Source organism: Phyllostomus discolor, chromosome 12 (assembly GCF_004126475.2).
Source record: "Phyllostomus discolor isolate MPI-MPIP mPhyDis1 chromosome 12, mPhyDis1.pri.v3, whole genome shotgun sequence".
NCBI lineage: Eukaryota > Metazoa > Chordata > Mammalia > Chiroptera > Phyllostomidae > Phyllostomus > Phyllostomus discolor.
In genome coordinates, this window is record NC_040914.2 from 34,950,552 (window position 1) to 34,972,399 (window position 21,848).

At 52.7% G+C, this 21,848-nt stretch overlaps 1 protein-coding gene and 1 long non-coding RNA gene across 2 annotated transcripts; both read left to right on the forward strand.

The window, feature by feature from the left end:
* Window positions 1-3,213: 3,213 nt before the first annotated feature.
* Window positions 3,214-8,268, forward strand: SELENOS (selenoprotein S). The gene is made up of 6 exons (XM_028502317.2): window positions 3,214-3,390; window positions 3,877-4,011; window positions 5,854-5,960; window positions 7,538-7,627; window positions 7,708-7,786; window positions 8,082-8,268. The coding sequence occupies exons 1-6, from the start codon at window positions 3,315-3,317 to the stop codon at window positions 8,159-8,161; spliced, it is 567 nt and encodes a 188-aa protein (XP_028358118.1). The 5' UTR covers window positions 3,214-3,314; the 3' UTR covers window positions 8,162-8,268.
* Window positions 8,269-19,034: 10,766 nt separating this feature from the next.
* On the forward strand, window positions 19,035-21,057 carry LOC118497696. Its single transcript, XR_004900218.1, has 2 exons — window positions 19,035-20,189; window positions 20,501-21,057. It is a non-coding gene; the product is annotated as an uncharacterized LOC118497696 (long non-coding RNA).
* The last annotated feature ends 791 nt before the right edge of the window (window positions 21,058-21,848 follow it).

Sequence of the window (21,848 nt, forward strand, 5' to 3'; positions counted from 1 at the left end):
CATCCTCACAACTCCACACTTGATCACAATTCTCACCCTGTGAGAGCCCACGGACACTCCTCTAAAAATGGTGGTGGAGGTGTGGCCTCCATCCCAGGACTTGGGTTTTAGTTGGCAACCACTGTTGACTCATACAGCTGGCTCTGCTTTGCCCACGGGTCTGTGGACAAGTTGGTTAACTGGGCAAAGGTGCAAGAGGGGAAGGAACACTAGAAGCTTCTTAGGCCTGCACTATTGACACAATTACTTCCGCCTACTTGCTATTAGCCAAAGCAAGACACCTGGCTGCATTTCAAGTCAAGGGCTGGGGAACTGTACTCCTCCCACCTGGAGGCCGTGGTGAGGTTATGGTTGTAAAGTAATGAATTGGGTCAAGTCCTTTTTTTTTTTTTTTTTAAGATTTATTTTGAGAGAGGAAGAGAAACATCAATGTGTGGTCGCATCTCACGTGCCCCTTACTGGGGACCCTTTGGTTCCCAGGCCAGCACTCAATCCACTGAGCCACACCACCAGCCTGGGCAAATCAGTCTTAACATGGTCAGTCAGGGATGGAATTCCGGATACTACCTTTGACCTGTTTCAGCAAACAACACCTGAGCAGCTGCATTGAGCAGTTGTTTGCTGAAATAACTATGGTTCTTGGCAAGCTAGGGGAGAACACACCCTGATTAAAGGGACAAAATTTAGAAAGGATGGGACCACAGAACAATATGTGAAGGATTGAAAGGGAGACCATCATCCATGCATTCTAATAACTCAGAATCGATGAAATCTGAGTTGAATGAGCCTGTCATACTGTGTGTATATGCACACATACACAGATGCACCATACTGCAGTTCACAATACAGCGGAACCTTGGTTCTTGAACCTAATTTGTTCTGAAAGGCTGTTTGAGAAGCAATTTGTTAAAAAAACAAACTATTCATACTAGTACATTCTCTCCTTTGTCACCTGAGACATGTGACTGATCGCACACATGTTTTCCGTGAATGACCTGATTGAGAATGGGATTGTTCAAAATGAGAGACAGTTGCCCTGAGTGGTGTGGCTCAGTGGGTTGAGCACCAGCCTGAGAACCAAGAAGTCACTGGTTTGATTCCCAATTAGGGCACCTGCCTGGGTTGCTGGCCAAGTCAATGCTAGGGGTGTATGAGAGGCAACCGCGCACTGATGTTTCCTTCTTTCTCCCTCCCTCTATAAATAAATAAATAAACATAAAATCTCAACAACAACAAAAAAAAGAGTCCTGGTGGCTGGGGCTCAGTGGATTGAGTGCTGACCTGCAAACAAAGGCAAAGGCCACAGGTTTGATTCCCAGTCAGGACACATGCCTGAGTTGCAGACCAGGTCCCCAGTTGGGGGCGTGTGAGAGAACAGAAACATCGATGTTTTTCTTACTCTTTCTCCCTCCCCCTCGCTCTAAAATTAAATAAAAATTTGGGGGTAGGAGAGAGGCTGTCTTATTAAAAAAGAAAAAAAAGGTAGGAGATATTTGAGAATCAGGATTTGACTGTATACTTAAAGCTGCTCCCAGACCAAGTATTACAACTGTAAGCATTCAGTTTTAGCACAGTTTCCTTAAGATGTCAGAGTAAATGAAAACCCAGCTCAAAGCAATGAGTAATGGCTCACCTTTTACAAGTGAGAGGAAAACTGAGAAACAGGTGTTATCCCTGGCCAGATAGCTCAGCTGGTTAGAGCTTTGTCCTGATACACCAAGGTTGAGGATTCGATCCCCAGTCAGGGCACACCTGATAATTTAACGAATGAGTACATAAAGAATTCAACCAATGAGTGCATAAACAACAAATTGATAGTTCTCTCAAATCAATAACATTTTTTTAGAATCAGGCCTGCAATGTACCTAGGCTGCTTTGAGTCTTGCTTTTTGCTAAAAACACCCTCACCCTGAATTGAGGACATTTACTGCAAAGTAACTTCCTAAAATCCATGCTAAACCTTCCAAGGATGAGTGTAACTGGTTCAACCACTTTTCCCTTTTCATTTGCAAATATCCCTCTTCTGTGATGATTAGCAACACTGGCTCCTTTGTTTTCTGTAAAAGGTAACCACCTAAAGTGAACCTGTGCATAGTAAATGAGGACCATCATGTAATGTGCCCAGAGATAGAAATAAAGGCATGTCATGGCAGAGGCCATGGCTTTTGCTCTCCTTGAGAAAAAGGCCATGCTGTCCATTTTCATCCACTGGACTCGGTAGTCTGTGTGAATGTCTCATTTCATCCATAATGATGCAGACACTGTGGGCCGGAGCCTGCATCAAGGCAGCATCTTATCTAGCAACTAGAAGGGCACTCAGAGGGGTTATAAAAAAAAGTGGAAGGTTTTTAGAGGAAGAAAGGTGGGGCAAGAGAGCTATTGAAAAAGAAAGGAAAGGGGAGTATTTGAGATCTTGCTCCCCCGGTATATGTTGCCAGCCTGGCTCAAATTTAAAGTAAAAAAGAAAGAAGGATTATTAGATGGGGGAGCATCTTTGGGGGGAGGGAATGGCTAGAGTTTTCATCATGCAGATTGCCTCTTCTTCCTGGGGTGGGGATGCGAGAGGGATTGTGACAGACGCTTTACTGGTGCCTGACCAGAAAATTCCAGACCACTTAACTATGTTTCTGGGAGAGATTGAGACAGCAATTAGGTCAGGTATTAAAACTAGGTTTAGTATCAAGGGAGCCTACGATTTTCTCTTTAAAAATTTCTGTCAGCTTTTGGGACTGGTAGGTATGTTCACTTCAAAGCCTCCCCCCCCCCCAAACCACCCCCCCAAGTCAAATTGCAAATACGGCCTGAGAGGTGGTGGGTGGCGGGTGAGGAGTGGAAATGGGTGGAGGGCATTACAGGCAGCGGCAACAGCACCAATAACCGCGAGTGTTCTGTGACAGTGAAATTGAGTGTTACAGCCAATGCTATCATTCATCTCAAGAGGTTTTGATTCTGGAGGGGAGGAAAAACATGATGAGGATCGATGAGACTTTCTTAGACTAAAAGGTAACACCGGCAGCAGGAGCAGGCTACCCTGCTTGGGTACAAAAGTAAACACTCGCTAAATGCACAAGTAGGTCAGCGATGGACCCCCTGGGAGGACGCAGGGGCTCCTCAGCGCCGAGACGGCCCGGGGCTCGGCTGGTTTCCTGGCCCCGCCCACTCCGCTGTGATTGGTCAGGTTGTCTAGGCCACGCCCCGATTACGTAAGCGTGTGGGCGGACCAGACGGCGACGGCCTAAGGCTGACGCGGCGGGACCTGGCTAACGCGGCGGGACCTGGGCGACGCGGCGGGACCTGGGTGAGCTCCGGCCGCCATGGAGCGGGATGGGGAGCAGCTGTCCGCGCGCCCGGCTCTCGAGACGGAGGGCCTGCGTTTCCTGCACGTCACTGGTGAGTTGCCACGGGCCGCGGGGAAGCGGGGTGGCGCCGCCATGTTCGGTGCGTCTTCCTCCGCGGTGCGCCGGACCGGGCTGGGCTGCGCTGCGCCGCGCCCGCACCGGGCCTCGGGAGGCCTTGGCCTTCATGGAGCCGCATTTTCCTGGGCGGCGTGCCGGGCTGGGTTAGGGGAAGCGTAACTTTCCTGGAGCCGCACTTCCCGGGCCGGCTCCATCCGGCTTTTTATTTACTTTTTGCGAAGCAACTCTTGGGGTGCGGTTTCTAGGATCGCTGGGCCTTTGGCGTTTGTGCCCAGCCCTCCCCTGCCCGCCCACACTTGCAACACCCCGCGCCGCACCAGTCCCCGACGGCCACCCCTTTCTCTCCATTCCCGGGGTCTGAGAGGCCTCTGCCCTCCTGAGTTGCAGGAAGTCTTCTCTTTATCTCTAGTAGTATAATTTTTTTTTAGCTCCTTGCAAACGGTGTTTTTTTTTCTTCCAGTGGGCTCCCTGCTGGCCACGTACGGCTGGTACATCGTCTTCAGCTGCATCCTTTTGTACGTGATCTTTCAGAAGCTTTCCACCCGCCTGCGAGCCTTGAGGCAGAGGCAGCTGGACCGAGCCGCGGCTGCTGTGGGTTAGTAACTGATTGCAAATCCGGGCTGTTGTTCGGAGTAAGAAGTATGGGAAGGGAACCTTTGTGTGCTCCCGAAATCGGTTTTGGTGAACGTGCAACAGATTGTCTCACGTCAGAGATTTCTTGTTGGAGGGTTTTTCACTTATAGGATGGGTTAAATTGAAAACTTCACTCATGGGTCTGCTTGTTTTAAAGCATTCTCTCTGAAATGGTAGCCTTTTCACCACCTAGAAACTGTAGTTTGAAGCTACAGTTTCTGAAGACATCCCAAAGAAATGTTAAGTGCTTTGAGAGTAGCAGCATAATTAAATACAGATGTCACTCATCTGAGTCACCATGGTTACGGAGGTTGGGCTGGAACGCAGGTGTAGTAACAAAAGAGTCATTCATTCCAACACACTTCTCTCCACTCCTCTGAAACCCTGTGGTCCTGCCATTCTCAGTCTTTTTGGTTGTTGGCTACGTGCATGTCCACCAACAGAGTACAGAGTGCAATTGTAAATCTTGCATAAGATGCAGGATTTCATGAAGTGCCAGGTGGTGGTGATGGGATGGCACGTCAAAGAGGCTTGTTTTCAGGAAGCACTACAGAACGTAACTGCAGTGAAAGGTGGTACCCAATTTTGTGAGAACAAGATTAAAAAACTATACTTGATTTTATTCTAAGAATGGGCCAACAGAAATGGTACTGAAACTCACATTTCCATAAAATGGAAGTGTTTTTTTTTTTAAGATTTTATTTTTAGAGAGAAGGGGGAGAGGGAGAGAAACTGTGTGGTTGCCTCTCTGAGCCCCCTACTGAGGACCTGGCCTGCAACCCAGGCATGTGCCCTGACTGAGAATCGAACCAGCGACCCTTGGGTTTGAAGGCCGGCACTCAGTCCACTGAGCCTCGCCAGCCAGGGCTTCACCTGTGATATGACACTTGCCTGAAGTGAAACACTTGTCATTGAACAAGTTTATCACAGGGTTTGCTGCTGCTTTGTCAGGGTGATTCCTCAATAAACCTTTGTGCTTCCCTGTTTAGTAAAGTAGGAATATCCTCCATTATCCCTCTTTTTCTACCTCCTCAAATGCAAAGGAACAAATTAAATCCAGAACCTAGGTTCCACTGTATGGAATGGTTATTGGGTCAAGAACTGAAGTTTTTGTTGGACAAGCGAGACATTTTTTCTGGGAACAACTCGGTTGAGAACTGAGATGGGATACGTTTGAGAACATGTGTGACTGTAGTTGCCCCTCAGGGGTCCTTAACATGGTCACCAGTGTGAATAGGTGAGCTCGTAGAGACTTCATGGTGTATTCATATAACTTTACCACAGGCCATGTAAAAACATCAGTAGAGCTGGGGTGTTGATTTCTGTGAATACTGTCTGGATTTTTTTTCTGCATTAACAGGGATAAAATACCTAAGAATCTTTCCCTCTCCCTGTTCTAAATCTGGACTAATTAAGTGATGGGTAATGATTAGGAAAGTTTCCTTGGCTGTCTTCTAGACTTCTGGTCAACCCAGAGACTGGAGTCAGGTGGTGTCCAGGTAATGGAATGAAGTCTCGGTGTGCCCAGTCAGAGCACTGCCATTGCAGCCATGGGCCTTCCCCAGGCTTCCTGAACTGGAGTTGCTGAGGGAGAGGTTTTGGGGGCCAAGGAGTCTGGCGTGTACAGTCTGCCCTGTAGGCAGCCAAATTATATGCGGAAGGGTAGCCTTTACGTAGAAACATGTTTTTGTACTGCCTAATATCTGTGCTTTTCTATATTTCTAATAATACTATAGACTCAAGAATTTCCATTTTTATATACCAAGTGCTTTTTTAGCTTAATTTTTTCTTCCATTTATGGCAGAACCTGATGTTGTTGTGAAACGACAAGAGGCCTTAGCAGCTGCTCGCCTGAAAATGCAGGAAGAACTCAACGCACAGGTGGAAAAGCATAAGGAAAAACTCAGACAGGTAGGAAGCGCTTTGCATAGGTGGCCCTAGCAGTGTGAGGCTGCATGGGTAAAACCGTGTGCACACACTCAGGTGGGTCTTGGGACCAGCTCACCTGCAGTACCGTGTCCAGTAGAACTGGGCGGCTGCCCGGGGGAGCATCTTGTTGGGGCTTGTGGTTCCCTCACAGCAGTGCCTCACGTAACAGGTCTGTGTGTGTGTGCACATGCCACACCACCAGACACACACAGTACATATTCTGTGTGAAGCTGGTGTGTCGCATGCAATCTGGCCTCGGGGGTGCCATGCTGCAGTGGATTGAAGGGTTCAGTGGGCGTTTTGGAAGATCTTTGTAAAAAGCACAGGGTGCGGTTTGGGGGCATCCGCGGAAGCAGGAAGGGGAGAACCAAAGGTGAGTGTTGGAAACGACCTGCACTACCTGGGGCGTAGTCTCTCTTTTTCTGCCCAGATGTTTACATCTGGGTTCCTCTGTGCCGTCAGGAGGCCACTAAAGCACCAGCAGAGTGGGTCTCTGTCCTGTGTCGTCACCCACCTGCAGCTGCCCTCCCCTCCCCTCATTATGCTCTTCCAGCCAGGTGGGTCATTTTACTGAGACATCTGGTCGACCCACTGGGGCCACTGCTCTTTCTTCTCATACCTTCTTACTCTCTCCTTCATTTTTCCCCTCTCACATCATTACATTTTGGTGTGGCCTCAAACCCCATCAACACAACCACGGTAAGGTGATGTGTCTTTAGAATCACACCACCAAGGAATCCCACACACAGCCAGTACAGAGCTGTCTTTTCAATACACATCATCACAGAACCACCTCAGGCTCATCTTTTTCTTTCTTATAACATGGCACTATCCTTTGAAGAAATTGCCCTCAATGTCTGTTGACTTTCACTATCTGATTTGGAAGGGTTCTCTTTCCAAATTCTTGCTGCCACACCCACTCTGCTGCTTTAGACACAGAACAGAGCCTGGTGCATGCCCTAAAAACCCAGGCTGACTGTCACACAGCACCAGGCTGCTTAGCGAAAAGGCCAGTGCACACCTCACTCCCTTTGCTATACACAAAGGAACTCAGGCATGGGGACATGGTATTGTCATTCAAGACATTCCAAATGTGGCCTGTGTGTGGGTGAGAGAGAGGACTTCACACAGTGACCAAGGGCAGCTGTCTCTACCACCCTTCACCCCTTTTTTTCTCCCTAGTCCCCCCCAAAAGGAAAAAAGGGTATGAAATAGCCTCTCATTTTCAGAGTCATTTTTGTTGTGGGGTCTTTCTCCTGGGTCACTGGCCTCAACTCCCCCAAGTGCTGCTGAGATGGCACCCCACTCAGGTATACAGAGGAGCAGGGCCAGCCCTTCACTGCTACTTACTAGTCTCCAAGAGGCTTTCTTTGTGCTCACCTGCAACACCACACCTGCTGTCTTCAGCTTGGTTGTTCCGTAACTTCTATTCCATTTTCAAGTGCACAGGACCCAAAAAGGTTCCATTGGTGAGCTGAGCTTATCACTGTGGGGGGAACAACAGTTTCATTGCAGTGCCCCTCAAATCAAATATAAGAAATGAGATGATTCTTTCTCAGCTCGAAGAAGAAAAGAGGAGACAGAAGATTGAAATGTGGGACAGCATGCAAGAAGGAAAAAGCTACAGAAGAAATGCCAGAAAGCCTCAGGTAACAAAATATAGACTTGGCCTAAAGCTGATACATTACTTGTCAATCAGACAAAGTTTTGAGCCTCTGCCTTCACACAGGAAGAAGACAGCCCTGGGCCTTCTACCTCATTAGGCATTCCAAAACGAAAGCCAGACAGAAAGCCTCTGCGAGGAGGTGGTAAGTACCCCCTATCTTTAAAAAACAAAAAAAAAACAAAAAAACCCACACAAGATTCTGCTGCTTTCGGTCTCCCTCCACCTATAAACTGAGACAACTCCTGTTATTCCAAGAGGCCTGTAACTCTGAATTTGCAAGTCACCAAACAGTGGGGCCAGACTGAATTGATTTGGTAACTTGTCACACCACATCACCAGGGGGCAGTGTGTTCACAATTCAGAGCAAATTGCATCTATATGCACACCTCTGTTTGATGGAAATTATTCCCACTGCTACTGTCTCTGCTTCCTCTCAGGTTACAACCCTTTGTCTGGGGAAGGAGGCGGAGCCTGCTCCTGGAGACCTGGACGGAGAGGCCCCACATCTGGTGGATGAGGCTAAGAGACCTTGCTGGTGCCCACTTGGGCACTGAGCAAGGCAAACCCTTCAACCTCCCACCTTCGATTGCCTTAACGCACACTTTTTCACAGTGACTACAAAAAGCCCAGGGGATATCAGGTTTATTTCTGTTCTTAACCTCCAGCTGCATCTTTAGGAGTTGAAGTTTGCGCATTGCCTATTGCCCACTAGGTGGCAGCAGTGGCAGTGGGTCACTTCAGTTACCACTGACTTGGGTCTTTCACATGGGTAAGCTAGCGGTAGATAACAAAAGAAACCTAAAGTAATGATCCTTACAGATGTTTGAGGTCCTTATTGTGACAAGGACAGTCTCTGTGACAGGTGGCGTTGAATGACGTCTTCCTTGTAAATGGTGAGCCCACCAGCAAGGATTACTGAGGCTGACGGTGATGGGGTTGGGGTTTTTTTTCTGTATTTATTTCCATGTACAGAAAACTTTGTGAAATAAAAACTTTCAAAACTGCAAAAGCACTTCTAGCATCCTTCCCCTAAGTTTAAGGAAAACCTCTATAAAAAAGAATGCATTCCTATAAGTCAGGCATTTATTTAAAAAAGTGCCTTACTATCACAGACTGCATCAACACCTGGCAGCATACAACCTCCACAGCCAAGGGTTGCAGCACGGGCCTCCTGACACCCCCTAACCTCCACTGCCAGCTGCTTGGGTGTGCATGCTTAGAGGAGAGCTAGGCTGACTTTAAATGAATTACAATGTTAAGGGTTGAACTATGTGTCTCCCCCCTCCCCTCAAAAGGGGATCCAGAGCTGTGAACCTCAGCAAATGTGACCATACTTAGAAATAGGGGTCACTGCCAATGTTCACATTGAGGAAATACTGGCCTGGCCCTGATCTAACTTGAAAGGTGTTCTCGCCAAGTGGAAGGCTCGAGGTGCAGAGAGCTACCATGTGATGACAAGAAGCCAGGCTGATTGACAGCTACCACCAAGAACAGAGACAGAGCCTGCCCAGTCTCAGAGCATGCTATATATAAAGCCTGGGACACAAAGTTCCAATTATTATAAACCACTTTGGGGTACACATGCCACAACAGAGCAGGCCCCCTGCAGCCTAGACCCAGCAGCAGGATAGAAGCAGTGCTTCCCCAGTAGAGGGGAGGAAGTAGCACTTGGGTCCCCAAAGAAGGTAGGGGGGTCTAAGCAAGCCCCAGCCCTAGAGCTGAACACGGGAGCCCAGGGCACCTACTTATTTGGTGACACAGCCACCCACCACCCTTGGGTTCCAGCCCAGATCACCACATACATACCAACATCCTGTGCTGCTGGCTTGTCACCTGGGGCACTTCACCCCAGGACCACCACACACACAGGCCAATTTCAATCCATGAGGGTCAGTAGGGGTGAAAGCAAGGCACCCAAGGTGAGGCTGTTGGGAGGGTTCCAGGAAGCGTCTTCAGCTCCAGAAGACAGGATGGGATCCACTCTCACCAACATGCAGGCCACTTCCATTGTGACACCTGTCTGGGACAACACAACAGGCCACATGTTTTACTTACAACCTCCATCAGTCTCAAATGCTCCCACATACCAACCTGCACACACTCAGGATGCTGCAAGGAAAGGGAGCTGCCTGCACAGCAGGGCTTTTGGAGGCTGAGCCCCTGGACACAATGAAGAGTACCAAGTAGCCTGAGGCAAAAAGCACAGGCTTGGCATGGACCCCACTCACACATTTCCACACCAGTGACTGGAAGCCAACTGGGTGTTCACTGTCCTGTCACCACTAGGGGCATCACCTCCCAGGCTGGCCCATCGCAGAAGCCAGAGTCTCAGATGCAGGGATCAGAGGCAGCTTCACAGCATCTGCAGCAGCATTGGGAACCTAACATGGTACTTAGGTCCCCTCCCACAAAGCACTCCTTTTCTCTAGCTTGTGTTTTCATTAAGAAAACCCAAAGGGAATTTGAGTTGCATGTAACATCCAGAACAGTTATTTGCCAAGACCTGGTGGACCCCCCCCCCCTGTGGCTGGCTTAGTCAACCACTGGCAACAGAGCACAGATGGTGCAACACACAACCTGTCATATCTCTGAGACAGGACATGGGCCCACCTCCTCATCGGAAACTGCAGCAGTGGCTTGAGGTGGTCAAGCAGAAAGGGAAGGACATCCCCCACACTCAGCCTTAGGGGCCTGGGTGACGACCCAGTGTCCACTAGCATCCCAGAGAGCCTGGCAGTGGAGCTCTTTCCAAAGAGGCTCCCCCCACAGGCAGGCACTGGAAGAGCAAGCATTGCAGGCTTGAACGCCAAACTCTAACCTGGTCAGGAAGAGTCCATGGACAGAACAGCACTGGACGAGGATGGCAGCAGGGGGAGCACATCCCCCCCTTGAGTACACACTGGGACACAAAGACACTGCTCTTCACTCAGTGTCTGCACACGCCACCAGACAAAGAGAGCCATGAACCCCAGTCCCAAACATCCAAGACCAGGGAGGCAGAGCCAGGCAGTCGACACCTTGCAAGGAAGAAAGGAACAGGATGCCAGCACATCTTCTCCCCAAGGTGGAACATATGTAGGACCATCTCTTGCTGACACTCTCCAGATGCATTGTTCTTGGTTTGAAGTACTCTGGCTCTTACTGTGTGACACCCATCATTGTCTTGCACAGCACAAAAGAGCCAGGACAGTGGGGTGCCTTCCACTGCTTCCCCCACTCAGCAGCCCTGGGCAGGGCACAGCATAGAGCTGCCAAAGGCAAACTCTACAGCACAGGAGGCCCAGTCAGCAGGGTCCACACCCCAATGCTTCCCACACAGCAGCCCTGGGCCGGGCTCAGCACAGTGAAGAGGTACTGAGAGCAGACTCTGCAGCACAGGAGGCCCAGTCAGCAGGGTCCACATCCCATTGCTTCCCACACAGCAGCCCTGCGCAGGGCACAGCACAGTGAAGAGGTACTGAGGGCAGACTCTGCAGCACAGGAGGCCCAGTCAGCAGGGTCCACATCCCATTGCTTCCCACACAGCAGCCCTGCGCAGGGCACAGCACAGTGAAGAGGTACCAAGGGCAGACTCTGCAGCACAGGAGGCCCAGGCAGCAGGGTCCACTCTGCTGCTTCCCATGCAGCAGCCCTGGGCAGAACCACACTCACCCCCTTCAGGCACAGGAGCCTGAAAGCAGCACCAGGATGGAAACACAGAGCTGCCCTCCAGCAGAGCCAGTCTGGCATGCCTATAGCCGGAACAGAGCCATGCATCTGGCCATGGTCAAACTCAGAGGCCTATTCACAGAGCAGACTTTCTTAGCCACCCACCATGGGGGTAACCACTAACCTGGTGATACAAACCACTCACTTCTGATGAAAAAAAATACCTTGCCTGTTGGCGGGGCCGAGTCACAGTTCCTGCGGCCATCCTGGAACCATGGTCTAGTCACTAATCCTCTCTACCAGCCCCTTCTCTCAGCCTCAGAGCTCGCAGGGCCATCTGGTCGACCCCATGGATGTAGTAACAGAGGAGGGAGGAACGGTCCCTTCAAGTCTCCAGATGGAAACAAATTCCCACAGAGGTGCCCCCAATGAAGGAACACTTGTGAGCTTCCGACCCACCTCAGAGCTCCCCCACCTCCACAGTGAGCTGGGGCCCGACGAGGGGCACTTCTAGTGGGGGCCACCTTCTGACGTCCCGAAGCCACATATGAACTGGACGATCCTGTGAGTGCCGTTGGCCTCCTGGAGCTCTGCCTGGCTCACTGAAGCCACCAAATCCTGTGCTCCCGAAGGAGGGAACAATGTAAAAGCGTCCACCACATAGCGCCTGACACAGCCAAGGCAAATGTCCCGTGGACGGGTCCGCCTTGCAGGATGGCAAGGGTGCACCCACGGCTGCTGAATCGATGCACTTGACCTGGGAGCACGTCTCTGACCTGACCAATGAGCACAGGCCCAGCCAGGGGCAGAGCGGGCGCAGTGTCTGGTTCTCCTCTGCGCAGTTAGGGTGCGTCTGAGGAGTGCGTGAGGGCCACGTGCGGAGAGCAGCCGGGAAGGGTTGCATCAGCCTTGCAGCCCTTCTTAGCTGAAGTATAGCTTAACCTCAGAGGAGGATCCCCGACACAAAACAGGAAGACCCGCGAGGCGGGGTCACCACAGGCACCGCCGCTCTCAGGCACTGGAGGCCAGACACCAGAACGAGGGCCTGGGCATACAAGAGCTGGCCCGGAGGCCGAGATGGTGAGAGCTTCTGCAGAAGACCCTTCACGGGGGCAGGGCCCCCCTTCAGACCTGCAGAGCTGATGTCTTCGACCACAGTCATGCCGTTACCTACCCAAAGGCAGAAGCTAACGACACCACAGATAGCGATAGGGCTGGTCCAGGGGTCATAGTGGTGACCTCCTGGGTACACAGCCAAATCCACCACCGTCCCTGAATCCCCCCCACCCCATTCTGCCACTACGGAGCCTCCAGAGTAATGTGGTGGAATGCTGTGAGTGCTGGGAGCACCCTGTAAACCACACTCTAGAGTGGGGGCAGGGACCATCGTCGTCTGCATCTGGCGATGGATTCTCCAGGGGCACCTCTCCTCTAACTGAGCCTCGCACTAGGGGACCACGGCCTCCTACCCTTTTCACACATAGGGCCTCGAAGGCTGGCCACCCCACATAGGGAAAGAGCCCCGAAAAAATTGAGAAAAATACCTTCCGACGACCAGGACCCCATGCCTACCTCCCTGTAAGACCCAAGCCCGCCCCTCCTCTGCAGCGTAGCCTGCCACAGTCTGAGCAACGAACACCCTTTTCTCTTCCGTTCCCCACTGAGTCCTGGTTGTCTTCCATGAGCAAGGGGCCCGGAGTGCAGAAGGCATTGAAATCAGAAGAACTAGACAGAAACCTTCCTACCGTCATCCTTTGCTCCCACTTACAAACCGAAGCCAGTCCCCACCATCAGGAGAGGACACCCGAAAACCTTGAGAAAAACTTCGATGAGCAAGCCCACACATGCCTGTTTGAGGCCGAGCCATCTCACTTGCCCAGGGCCAGTTCCCATGCTCGGATCTGGACTCCAGGCACCTCCGGAGTCTCAGTGGGAAGCACTCTCCCATTCCTCACGGAGCCCTCCCTGGTGGGCTCCCTCAGGCAGAGGAGCACCGGCATTTTTGATTCAACCAATCCCACAGCCCCCACACCTTTAAACAGAAGAGGCAGGTAAGAACAGCTAACTGCCCCTATTAGTGCTTACAGCAATGAAACTGCACCAAGTGGGAGCACAGAAGCCCAGGTTTGTCCGGGACAAACTTCGTAATACCACCAGCCTCCTGGAACTCTTCCTCGGGCACTGTGGCCACATCCCACACCTTCCTTTCCCTTCGGCTGTGTTTCTTCAGATACAGGATTGAAACCTCAGAACACACGTTATGGTGGGGGGACTACAACCTCCTTCCTCCTTCCCTACCACCCCCCCCCACCACCCAGCATCCATTTACACACTGGCCTGATTCCCACCTCCACAGAGATCCCCGGCCGATTCCATCCGGGTGCAACCGGGACAAACCTGAATGTGCTGGCAGCCTCTCCTGGAACTCCCCCTCAGGCACTGTGGCCAAGTTCCATCCCTCACCTACTACACTGTTTCTTCAGACCGGGAATTAACTGAAGAGCACCACCTTACACCAGGAAAAGAAACCTCTCTACCACCGGTGGCTCCCACTGGCCCCCACTATCAGGAACGAGCCCTGGAAAACTTTAGAAAAACTCCACCTGATGAGCGGCTTCTCCTGTGCGTCTGTAGCCGAGAGCCCACCTCACCTGCCCCAGGCTGGTTCTCACCTCTGGGGCAGACACCTCCAGTGTCTGGGTGGGAGGCATTCTCTTCTCCTGTTTTCCATGCAGCCCCACAGTGGGCTCCCAAGGTGGAGGGGCACCGTCTGTTTGCTGGTCAACCAGCCCCAACACATCAAGCCAGAAGTTGCAGCACCCCACACCCCCAGATATGATCCTTGAAGGACAGATGAACCTCGGACGCCCTGGGTGCTACCTGGGTGAGCCTGCAAGCACCGCCAGCCTCTTGGGACTCTTTCCTGTGCACTGTGACCAAAATCCCACCCCCCTCACCCACTACTGTGTTTCTTCGGAGGAGGAGCTGGCCAAAGAGCACCGCCTTACCAGGGACTTAAACCTCTCTACCACTCTTGGCTCCCACCAGCCCCCACCATCAGAGGAGAGCCCCAGAAAATTTTAGAAAAATTCAACCTGATGAGCAGCTCCCCCAGCATGTTTGCAGCCGAGCCCATCTTGCCTGCCGGGGGCCAGTTCTCACCTCCGGAGCAGACGCCTCCCAAGTCTGAGTAGAAAGCACTTTTTCTCCCATTTTCCATGGAGCTCCAGTGGGCTCCCATGGTGGAAGGGCACTGGCTGTTTGCTGGTCAACCAGCCCCAACACATTAGCCAGAAGTTGCAGCACCCCACACCCCCCTAAAACACTGCAGATACGATCTCTGGAGAAACAAATGAAGCACGGACCCCTGGGTGATACCGGGGTGAGTCTGAAAGAGCTGCCAGCCTCCTGGGACTCCCTCCGGGCACTCTGACCAAACTCCATCCCTTACCCACTAACCGGGTTTCTTCAGGCCAGGGATTAACTGGAGCATGGCCTTACCAAGCACTGAAACCTCTCTTGTACCCATAAAGTCCCCACCCACCAGGAGAGAGGCCAAGAAAATTTTAGAAAAGCTCAACCTGGTGAGCAGTTCCCGCCACATGTCTGCAGCCGAGCCCATCTTGCCAGCCCTGGGCCGGTTCTCACCTCCAGAGTGGACATCTCCAGTGTCCGGGTGGGAAGCACGCTCTTCCCCCGTTTTCCATGGAGCCCCAGTGGACTCCTTTGGTGGAAGGGCACAAGCTGTTTGCTGATCAACCTGCCCCAACATGCTAGCCAGAAGTTGCAGCACACTATACCCCCCCAAAACCCTGCAGATACAATCTCTGGAGAACAAATGAAGCACAGACCCCTGGGCGATACCCGGGTGAATCTGAAAGCGCTGCCGGCCTCCTGGAACTCTCCCCTGGGCACTGCAGCCAAATTCCATCCCTTACCTACTACGGTGGTTCCACGGGCCGAGGAAGTGAAATCTGAGGAAGGCACCTTACACCAGGGACCTAGACCTCTCCACCACCCGTTGCTCCCAACTCACAAACCAGGCTGTCCAGGGAGAGCCCTGAAAATTTTGAGAGAAATCTAAGGAGCGGGTTCCCACTTCTCTATGGTCCAGCCTGTCTCACCAACCCAGGGCTGTCTCCCACCTCCGGATCCAGATGCAGGCACCTCAGGCATCTCGGTGGGAAACTGTCTTCTCCCATTCCCCGGGGAGCCTCAGAGTCCTGTGAGCAGAGAAGCACCATCAGTTTGCTGGTCAATGGGTCCTGGTGCACCCCCCACACTTCACCCAGAAGTGTTAGCAATGGCCCCACTATCTTCACCACCCCTATCCCCATAAACCTGCAGCTACAATCTCTGGAGGACAGATGAAGCTCGGACCCCTGGGCTCTACCGGGGTGAGACTAAAAGTGCTGCCGGCCTCCTGGAACTCTCCCCTGGGTACTGCAGCCAAATTCCATCCCTTACCTACTATGGTGTTCCACGGGCCGAGGAAGTCAAATCGAAGAACGCACCTTACCAGGGACCTAGACCTCTCTACCACCCATTGCTCCCACTCACAAACCGGGGCCGTCTGGGGAGAGCCCCAAAAGTTCTGAGAAAAACCTAAGGAGTGGGTCCCCATGCACATCCACGGCCCAGCCCAGGGCCATTTCCCACCTCCGGATCCAGATCCCTCGGGTGTCTCGGTGGGAAGCACTGTCTTCTCCCATTTCCTGTGGGGCCTCAGTGGGGTCCTGCGAGCAAAGAGGCACCATCCGTTTGCTGGTCAACCGGTCCTGGAGCACCCCCACACCCCAGCTGAAGTGTTAGCAATGGCCCCACTACATCCACTACCCCTATCCCTACAAACTTGCAGCTACGATCTCCGGAGAACAGATGAAGCACGGACCCCTGGGCTCTACCGGGGTGAGCCTGAAAGCTCTGCCGACCTCCTGGAACTCTCCCCTGGGCACTGTGGCCAAACTCCATCCCTTACTCACTACCATGTTCCACGGGCCGAGGAAGTGAAATCCAAAGAATGCACCCTACCAGCGACCTAAGACCTCTCTACAACCCATTGCTCCCACTCGCAAACCGGGCCGTCCAAGGAGAGCCCTGAAAATTTTGAGAAAAATCTAAGGAGCGGGTCCCCTACCTTTCTGGGGCCCAGCCTGTCTCACCAGCCCAGGGCGGTCTCCCCACCTCCGAATCCAGATCCATGCACCTCAGGCATCTCCGTGGGAAGCAGTGTCTTTTCCCATTTCCTGGGGAGCCTTAGTGGGGCCCCGAGAACAGAGAGGCACCATCTGTTTGCTGGTTGACTGGCCCTGGTGCACCCCCACACCTGAGCCAGAAGTGCTAGCAATGGCCCCACTACACCTCCACCACCCCCATCCCTACAAACCTACAGCTATGATCTGTGGAGAACAAATGAAGCACAGACCCCTGGGTGCCTCTGGGGTGAGCCCGAAAGTGCTGCCGGCCTCCTGGAACTCTCCCCTGGGCACTGCAGCCAAGTTCTATCCCTTACTCACTACCATGTTCCATGGGCCGAAGAAGTGAAATCCGAAGAACACACCTTACACCAGGGACCTAGACCTCTCTACCACCCGTTGCTCCCACTTACAAACCGGGCCGTCCGGGGAGAGCCCCGAAAACTTTGAGAAAAATCTAAGGAGTGGGTCCCCACACACGTCCACGGCCCACCCCAGGGCCATTTCCCACTTCTGGATCCAGATCCAGGCACCTCAGGCATCTCAGGAACGGGAGAAGCTTCTCCCATTTCCTGTGGGGCCTCATTGGGGTCCCGCGAGCAGAGAGGCACCATCCGTTTGCTGGTCAACCGGTCCTGGTGCACCCCCGCACCTCAGCTGAAGTGTTAAGCAATGGCCGCACTACCTCCACCGCCCCCATCCCTACAAACCTGCAGCTACGATCTCCGGAGAACAGATGAAAGCACAGACCCCTGGGCTCTACCGGGGTGAACCTAAAAGCTCTGCGGGCCTCCTGGAACTCTCCCCTGGGCACTGCGGCCAAATTCCATCCCTTACCTACTACCATATTCCACAGGCCGAGGAAGTGAAATTTGAAGAACGCACCTTAACCAGGGACCTAGGCCTCTCTACCACCCGTTGCTCCCAACTCACAAACCGGACCATCCGTGGAGAGCCCCGAAAATTTTGAGAAAAATCTAAGGAGCAGGTTCCCTACCTTTCTGGGGCCCAGCCTGTCTCACCACCCCAGGGCTGTCTCCCACCTCTGGATCCAGATCCACGCACCTCAGGCGTCTCCATGGGAAGCACTGCCTTCTCCCGTTTCCCTGGGGAGCCTCTGAGTCCCGCAAGCAGAGAGGCACCATCTGTTTGCTGGTCAACCAGTCCTGGCGCACCCCACACTTCACCCAGAAGTGCTAGCAATGGCCCCACTGTCTCCACCACCCCCATCCCCATAAACCTGCAGCTACAATCTCTGGAGAACAGATGAAGCTCGGTTCCCTGGGCTCTACCGGGGTGAGCCTGAAAGCTCTGCCGACCTCCTGGAACTCTCCCCTGGGCACTGCGGCCAAATTCCATCCCTTACCTACTACCATGTTCCACGGGCCTAGGAAGTGAAATCCGAAGAAGGCACCTTAACCAGGGACCTAGACCTCTCTACCACCCGTTGCTCCCACTCACAAACCAGGCCGTCTGGGGAAAGCCCCAAAAGTTCTGAGAAAAATCTAAGGAGCCGGTCCCCACCTTTCCAGGGCCCAGCCCAGGGTTGTCTCCCACCTTAGGATCCAGATCCAGGCACCTCAGGCATCTTGGTGGGAAAGCACTGCCTTCTCCCGTTTCCTGAGGAGCCTCAGTGGGGCCCCGCGAGCAAAGAGGCCCCATCCGTTTGCTGGTCAACCGGTCCTGGCACACCCCACACCTCAGCTGAAGTGTTAGCAATGGCCCCACCACCTCCCCTGCCCCCGTCCCTACAAACCTGCAGCTACGATCTCTGGAGAACAGATGAAGCACGGACCCCTGGGCTCTACCGGGGTGAGCCCGAAAGTGCTGCCGACCTCCTGGAACTCCCCCCTGGGCACTGCAGCCAAATTCCATCCCTTACCTACACTTTGGTGTTCCACGGGCCGAGGAAGTGAAATCCAAAGAACGCACCTTACCAGGGACCTAGACCTCTCTACCACCTGTTGCTCCCACTCACAAACCAGGCCGTCTGGGGAGAGCCTCGAAAATTTCAAGAAAAATCTAAGGAGCCGGTTCCCACCTTTCTGGGGCCCAGCCCAGGGCTGTCTCCCACCTCAGGATCCAGATCCAGGCACCTCAGCCATCTCGGTGGGAAACACTGCCTTCTCCCGTTTCCCGGGGAGCCTCAGTGGGGCCCCGCGAGCAGAGAGGCACCATGTGTTTGCTGGTCAACCGGCCCTGGCCCACCCCCACACCTTAGCCAAAAATGCTAGCAATGGCCTCACCACCTCCACTGTCTCCGTCCTCATAAACCTGTAGCTACAATCTCTGGAGAACAGATGAAGCGCGGTTCCCTGGGCTCTACCAGGGTGAGCGTGAAAGCGCTGCCGACCTCCTGGAACTCTCCCCTGGGCACTGTGGCCAAATTCCATCCCTTACCTACTACCATGTTCCACAGGCCAAGGAAGTGAAATCGAAGAACGCACCTCACCAGGGACCTAGACCTCTCTACCACCCATTTTTCCCCACTCACAAACCGGGCCATCTGGGGAGAGCCCCAAAAGTTCTGAGAAAAATCTAAGGAGTGGGTCCCCACGCCTGTCCACGGCCTCCAGATCCAGGGCCATTTCCCACCTCTGGATCCAGATCCAGGCACCTCAGGTGTCTCAGTGGGAAGTACTGCCTTCTCCCATTTCCTGTGGGGCCTCAGTGGGGTCCCACGAGCAAAGAGGCACCACCCGTTTGCTGGTCAACCAGTCCTGGCACACCCCACACTTCCGCCAGAAGTGCTAGCAATGGCCCCACTACCTCTACCACCCCTGTCCCTACAAACCTGCAGCTACGATCTCTGGAGAACAGATGAAGCTCGGTTCCCTGGGCTCTACCGGGGTGAGCCTGAAAGCTCTGCCGACCTCCTGGAACTCTCCCCTGGGCACTGCGGCCAAATTCCATCCCTTACCTACTACCATGTTCCACGGGCCTAGGAAGTGAAATCCGAAGAAGGCACCTTACCAGGGACCTAGACCTCTCTACCACCCGTTGCTCCCACTCACAAACCAGGCCGTCTGGGGAGAGCCCCGAAAATTTTGAGAAAAATCTAAGGAGCCGGTTCCCACCTTTCTGGGGCCCAGCCCAGGGCTGTCTCCCACCTCAGGATCCAGATCCAGGCACCTCAGCCATCTCGGTGGGAAGCACTGCCTTCTCCGGTTTCCCGGGGAGCCTCAGTGGGGTCCCGCGAGCAGAAAGGCACCATCCGTTTGCTGGTCAACCTGTCCTGGCACACCCCCACACCTCAGCCAGAAGTGCTAGCAATGGCCCCACTACCTCCACCACCCCCGTCCCTGTGAACCTGCAGCTACAATCTCTGGAGAACAGATGAAACGCGGATCCCTGGGCGCTCCAGGGGTGAGCCTGAAAGCTCTGCCGACCTCCTGGAACTCTGCTTGGGGCATTGTGATCAATTCTCTTCCCTCACCGATTGCCCGGAGCTCCGGAGGAAGGAAACAATATAAATGTGGCCACCAGGTGGCGCCAGAAAACCGGTGCAGCGGTCAGCGGGACCCATGGGGGCTGGTTGGGGTGCACCACCGGCCTCCCCTCTCCACTCATGCCCGGCCTCATCTCGCTCACCTCGGAGCTCATCCCTTGCAGGGTTCCGAGCCCGCGGAGGGCGTTCTGCCTGGACTCCACCTCGGAGTTCACCACCGGCATGGTGCAACCCTGGCTGCAGAAGGGGGATTTGTAAATAGTATTTTTGGGAGGCTGCAGGGATGGGGGCCGACTCCCCACGCGACTCCCCGGCGGCCGACACGGTCGGGTAAACTCCCCAGGGACGCCGGCACGGGCTTCCCACGGGCGCACGAACAGTTCCCGGGCTCCCGGGAGGACTAACCTGCAGCCAGGTGTGGACTGTAAAACGGAAACCATGCAATTCCCCGAAGGACAGCAAGGGACCGAGAAGTCGTTCTTATTCCATAATTGAAACTGAGTGTAACTGGACACCAGACCCTAACAGTGTTTTTTGTTTTGTTTTGTTTTGTTTTTCTCCCCAGGATTTTGGGTTTTTGCCTTTCAAGAGATAAGAGCAGGCCTTCTCTCGGCAACTCTGAGATCACCAGACCAGCCGAATCAGATGCACCCCCAGAGACTTATGCAGGTGCAGAAAACCAGCCAATGAACCACCAGCCTGGACAGGTGGCCAGATAGGCGCAGACCATGTCCTTGCGGACAGTTTTCAGAAGCCAGGGGTGCCCGGTGATTTGCGCTTGGCTGGGCACCTAGATGTCACCCCACCCGACCCTGCCGACCCAGAATTCCTTTATGCTTTCCTCCACCTTTCCTAGTTCCACCTTAGCTGGCTCAGTTCCAAGACAGTCCAATGAGGACCCCCAAATTGAAAGTAATGAATGTGTCTAGTTTCTCCTTTTCAAAGTAGTGTTGGTATTTTTACTGGGTTCATACTTACCTCTCAAAAGTAATTTTGTATCAGCATTTTTATACTAGGAATGTTTATGTGTTGGGACAAAAATTGACAAAAGGAACCACATAAGAGTGAAGCATTTCTGCTGGGCCAAAAAACAACCACCAAGCTAAACAGCAAACTAGCAAAGGATATTTGCAAACCAATACAAAGAAGACTTACAGGTCAATAGGAAAATGTACTAAGAACGCAAATAGTCAATGTTGCAGACAAGGAAGTTTAAATGGCTTCTAAACCTATGAAAAGATGTTCAGCCTCATCTATATAAAAGGGATGCCATGCTATATCATCCTTCCCCCCACCCCCTGCTTTGGCCTATAAAGGTAGCAAATGTTAAAAAAAAAAAAAAAAAGAAAGCCAGCCCTGGCTGGCATAGCTCAGTGGATTGAACACGGGCTGCGAACCAAAGTGTCGCAGGTTCAATTCCCAGTCAGGGCACATGCCTGGGTTGCAGGCCACAGCCGCCAGCAACCGCACATTGATGTTTCTCTCTCTCTCTCTTTCTCTCTCTCTCTCCCATCCTCCTTTCCCTCTCTAAAAATAAATAAATAAAATCTTTAAAAAAATCTTTTTTTAAAAAAGCTTAATAACATGGACAAGAATAGGGGGAACCATACACTCTCAAATTCCAAACATTGTTGATGGGAGTGTAAGTACAACCACTACAGAGAGCAATCTGGACACAGCAGAGTTTTAAAGGCACACACTCTCTACCTCACCAGCTGCCCTTCCAGAAACACAAAAGGTGTGTAAAAGAATATTTGTGGATGCATAACACAAAAGGTTGCTAGATCTTATACTATCACACACATTATGGGCTATTCCTACCACAGAATGCTAGAAACAGACCCACGCAAATGTGGAAAACTGATTTTGATAAAGTTGCAAATGAATTCGGTGGAGAGCCTTTGTCAATAAAT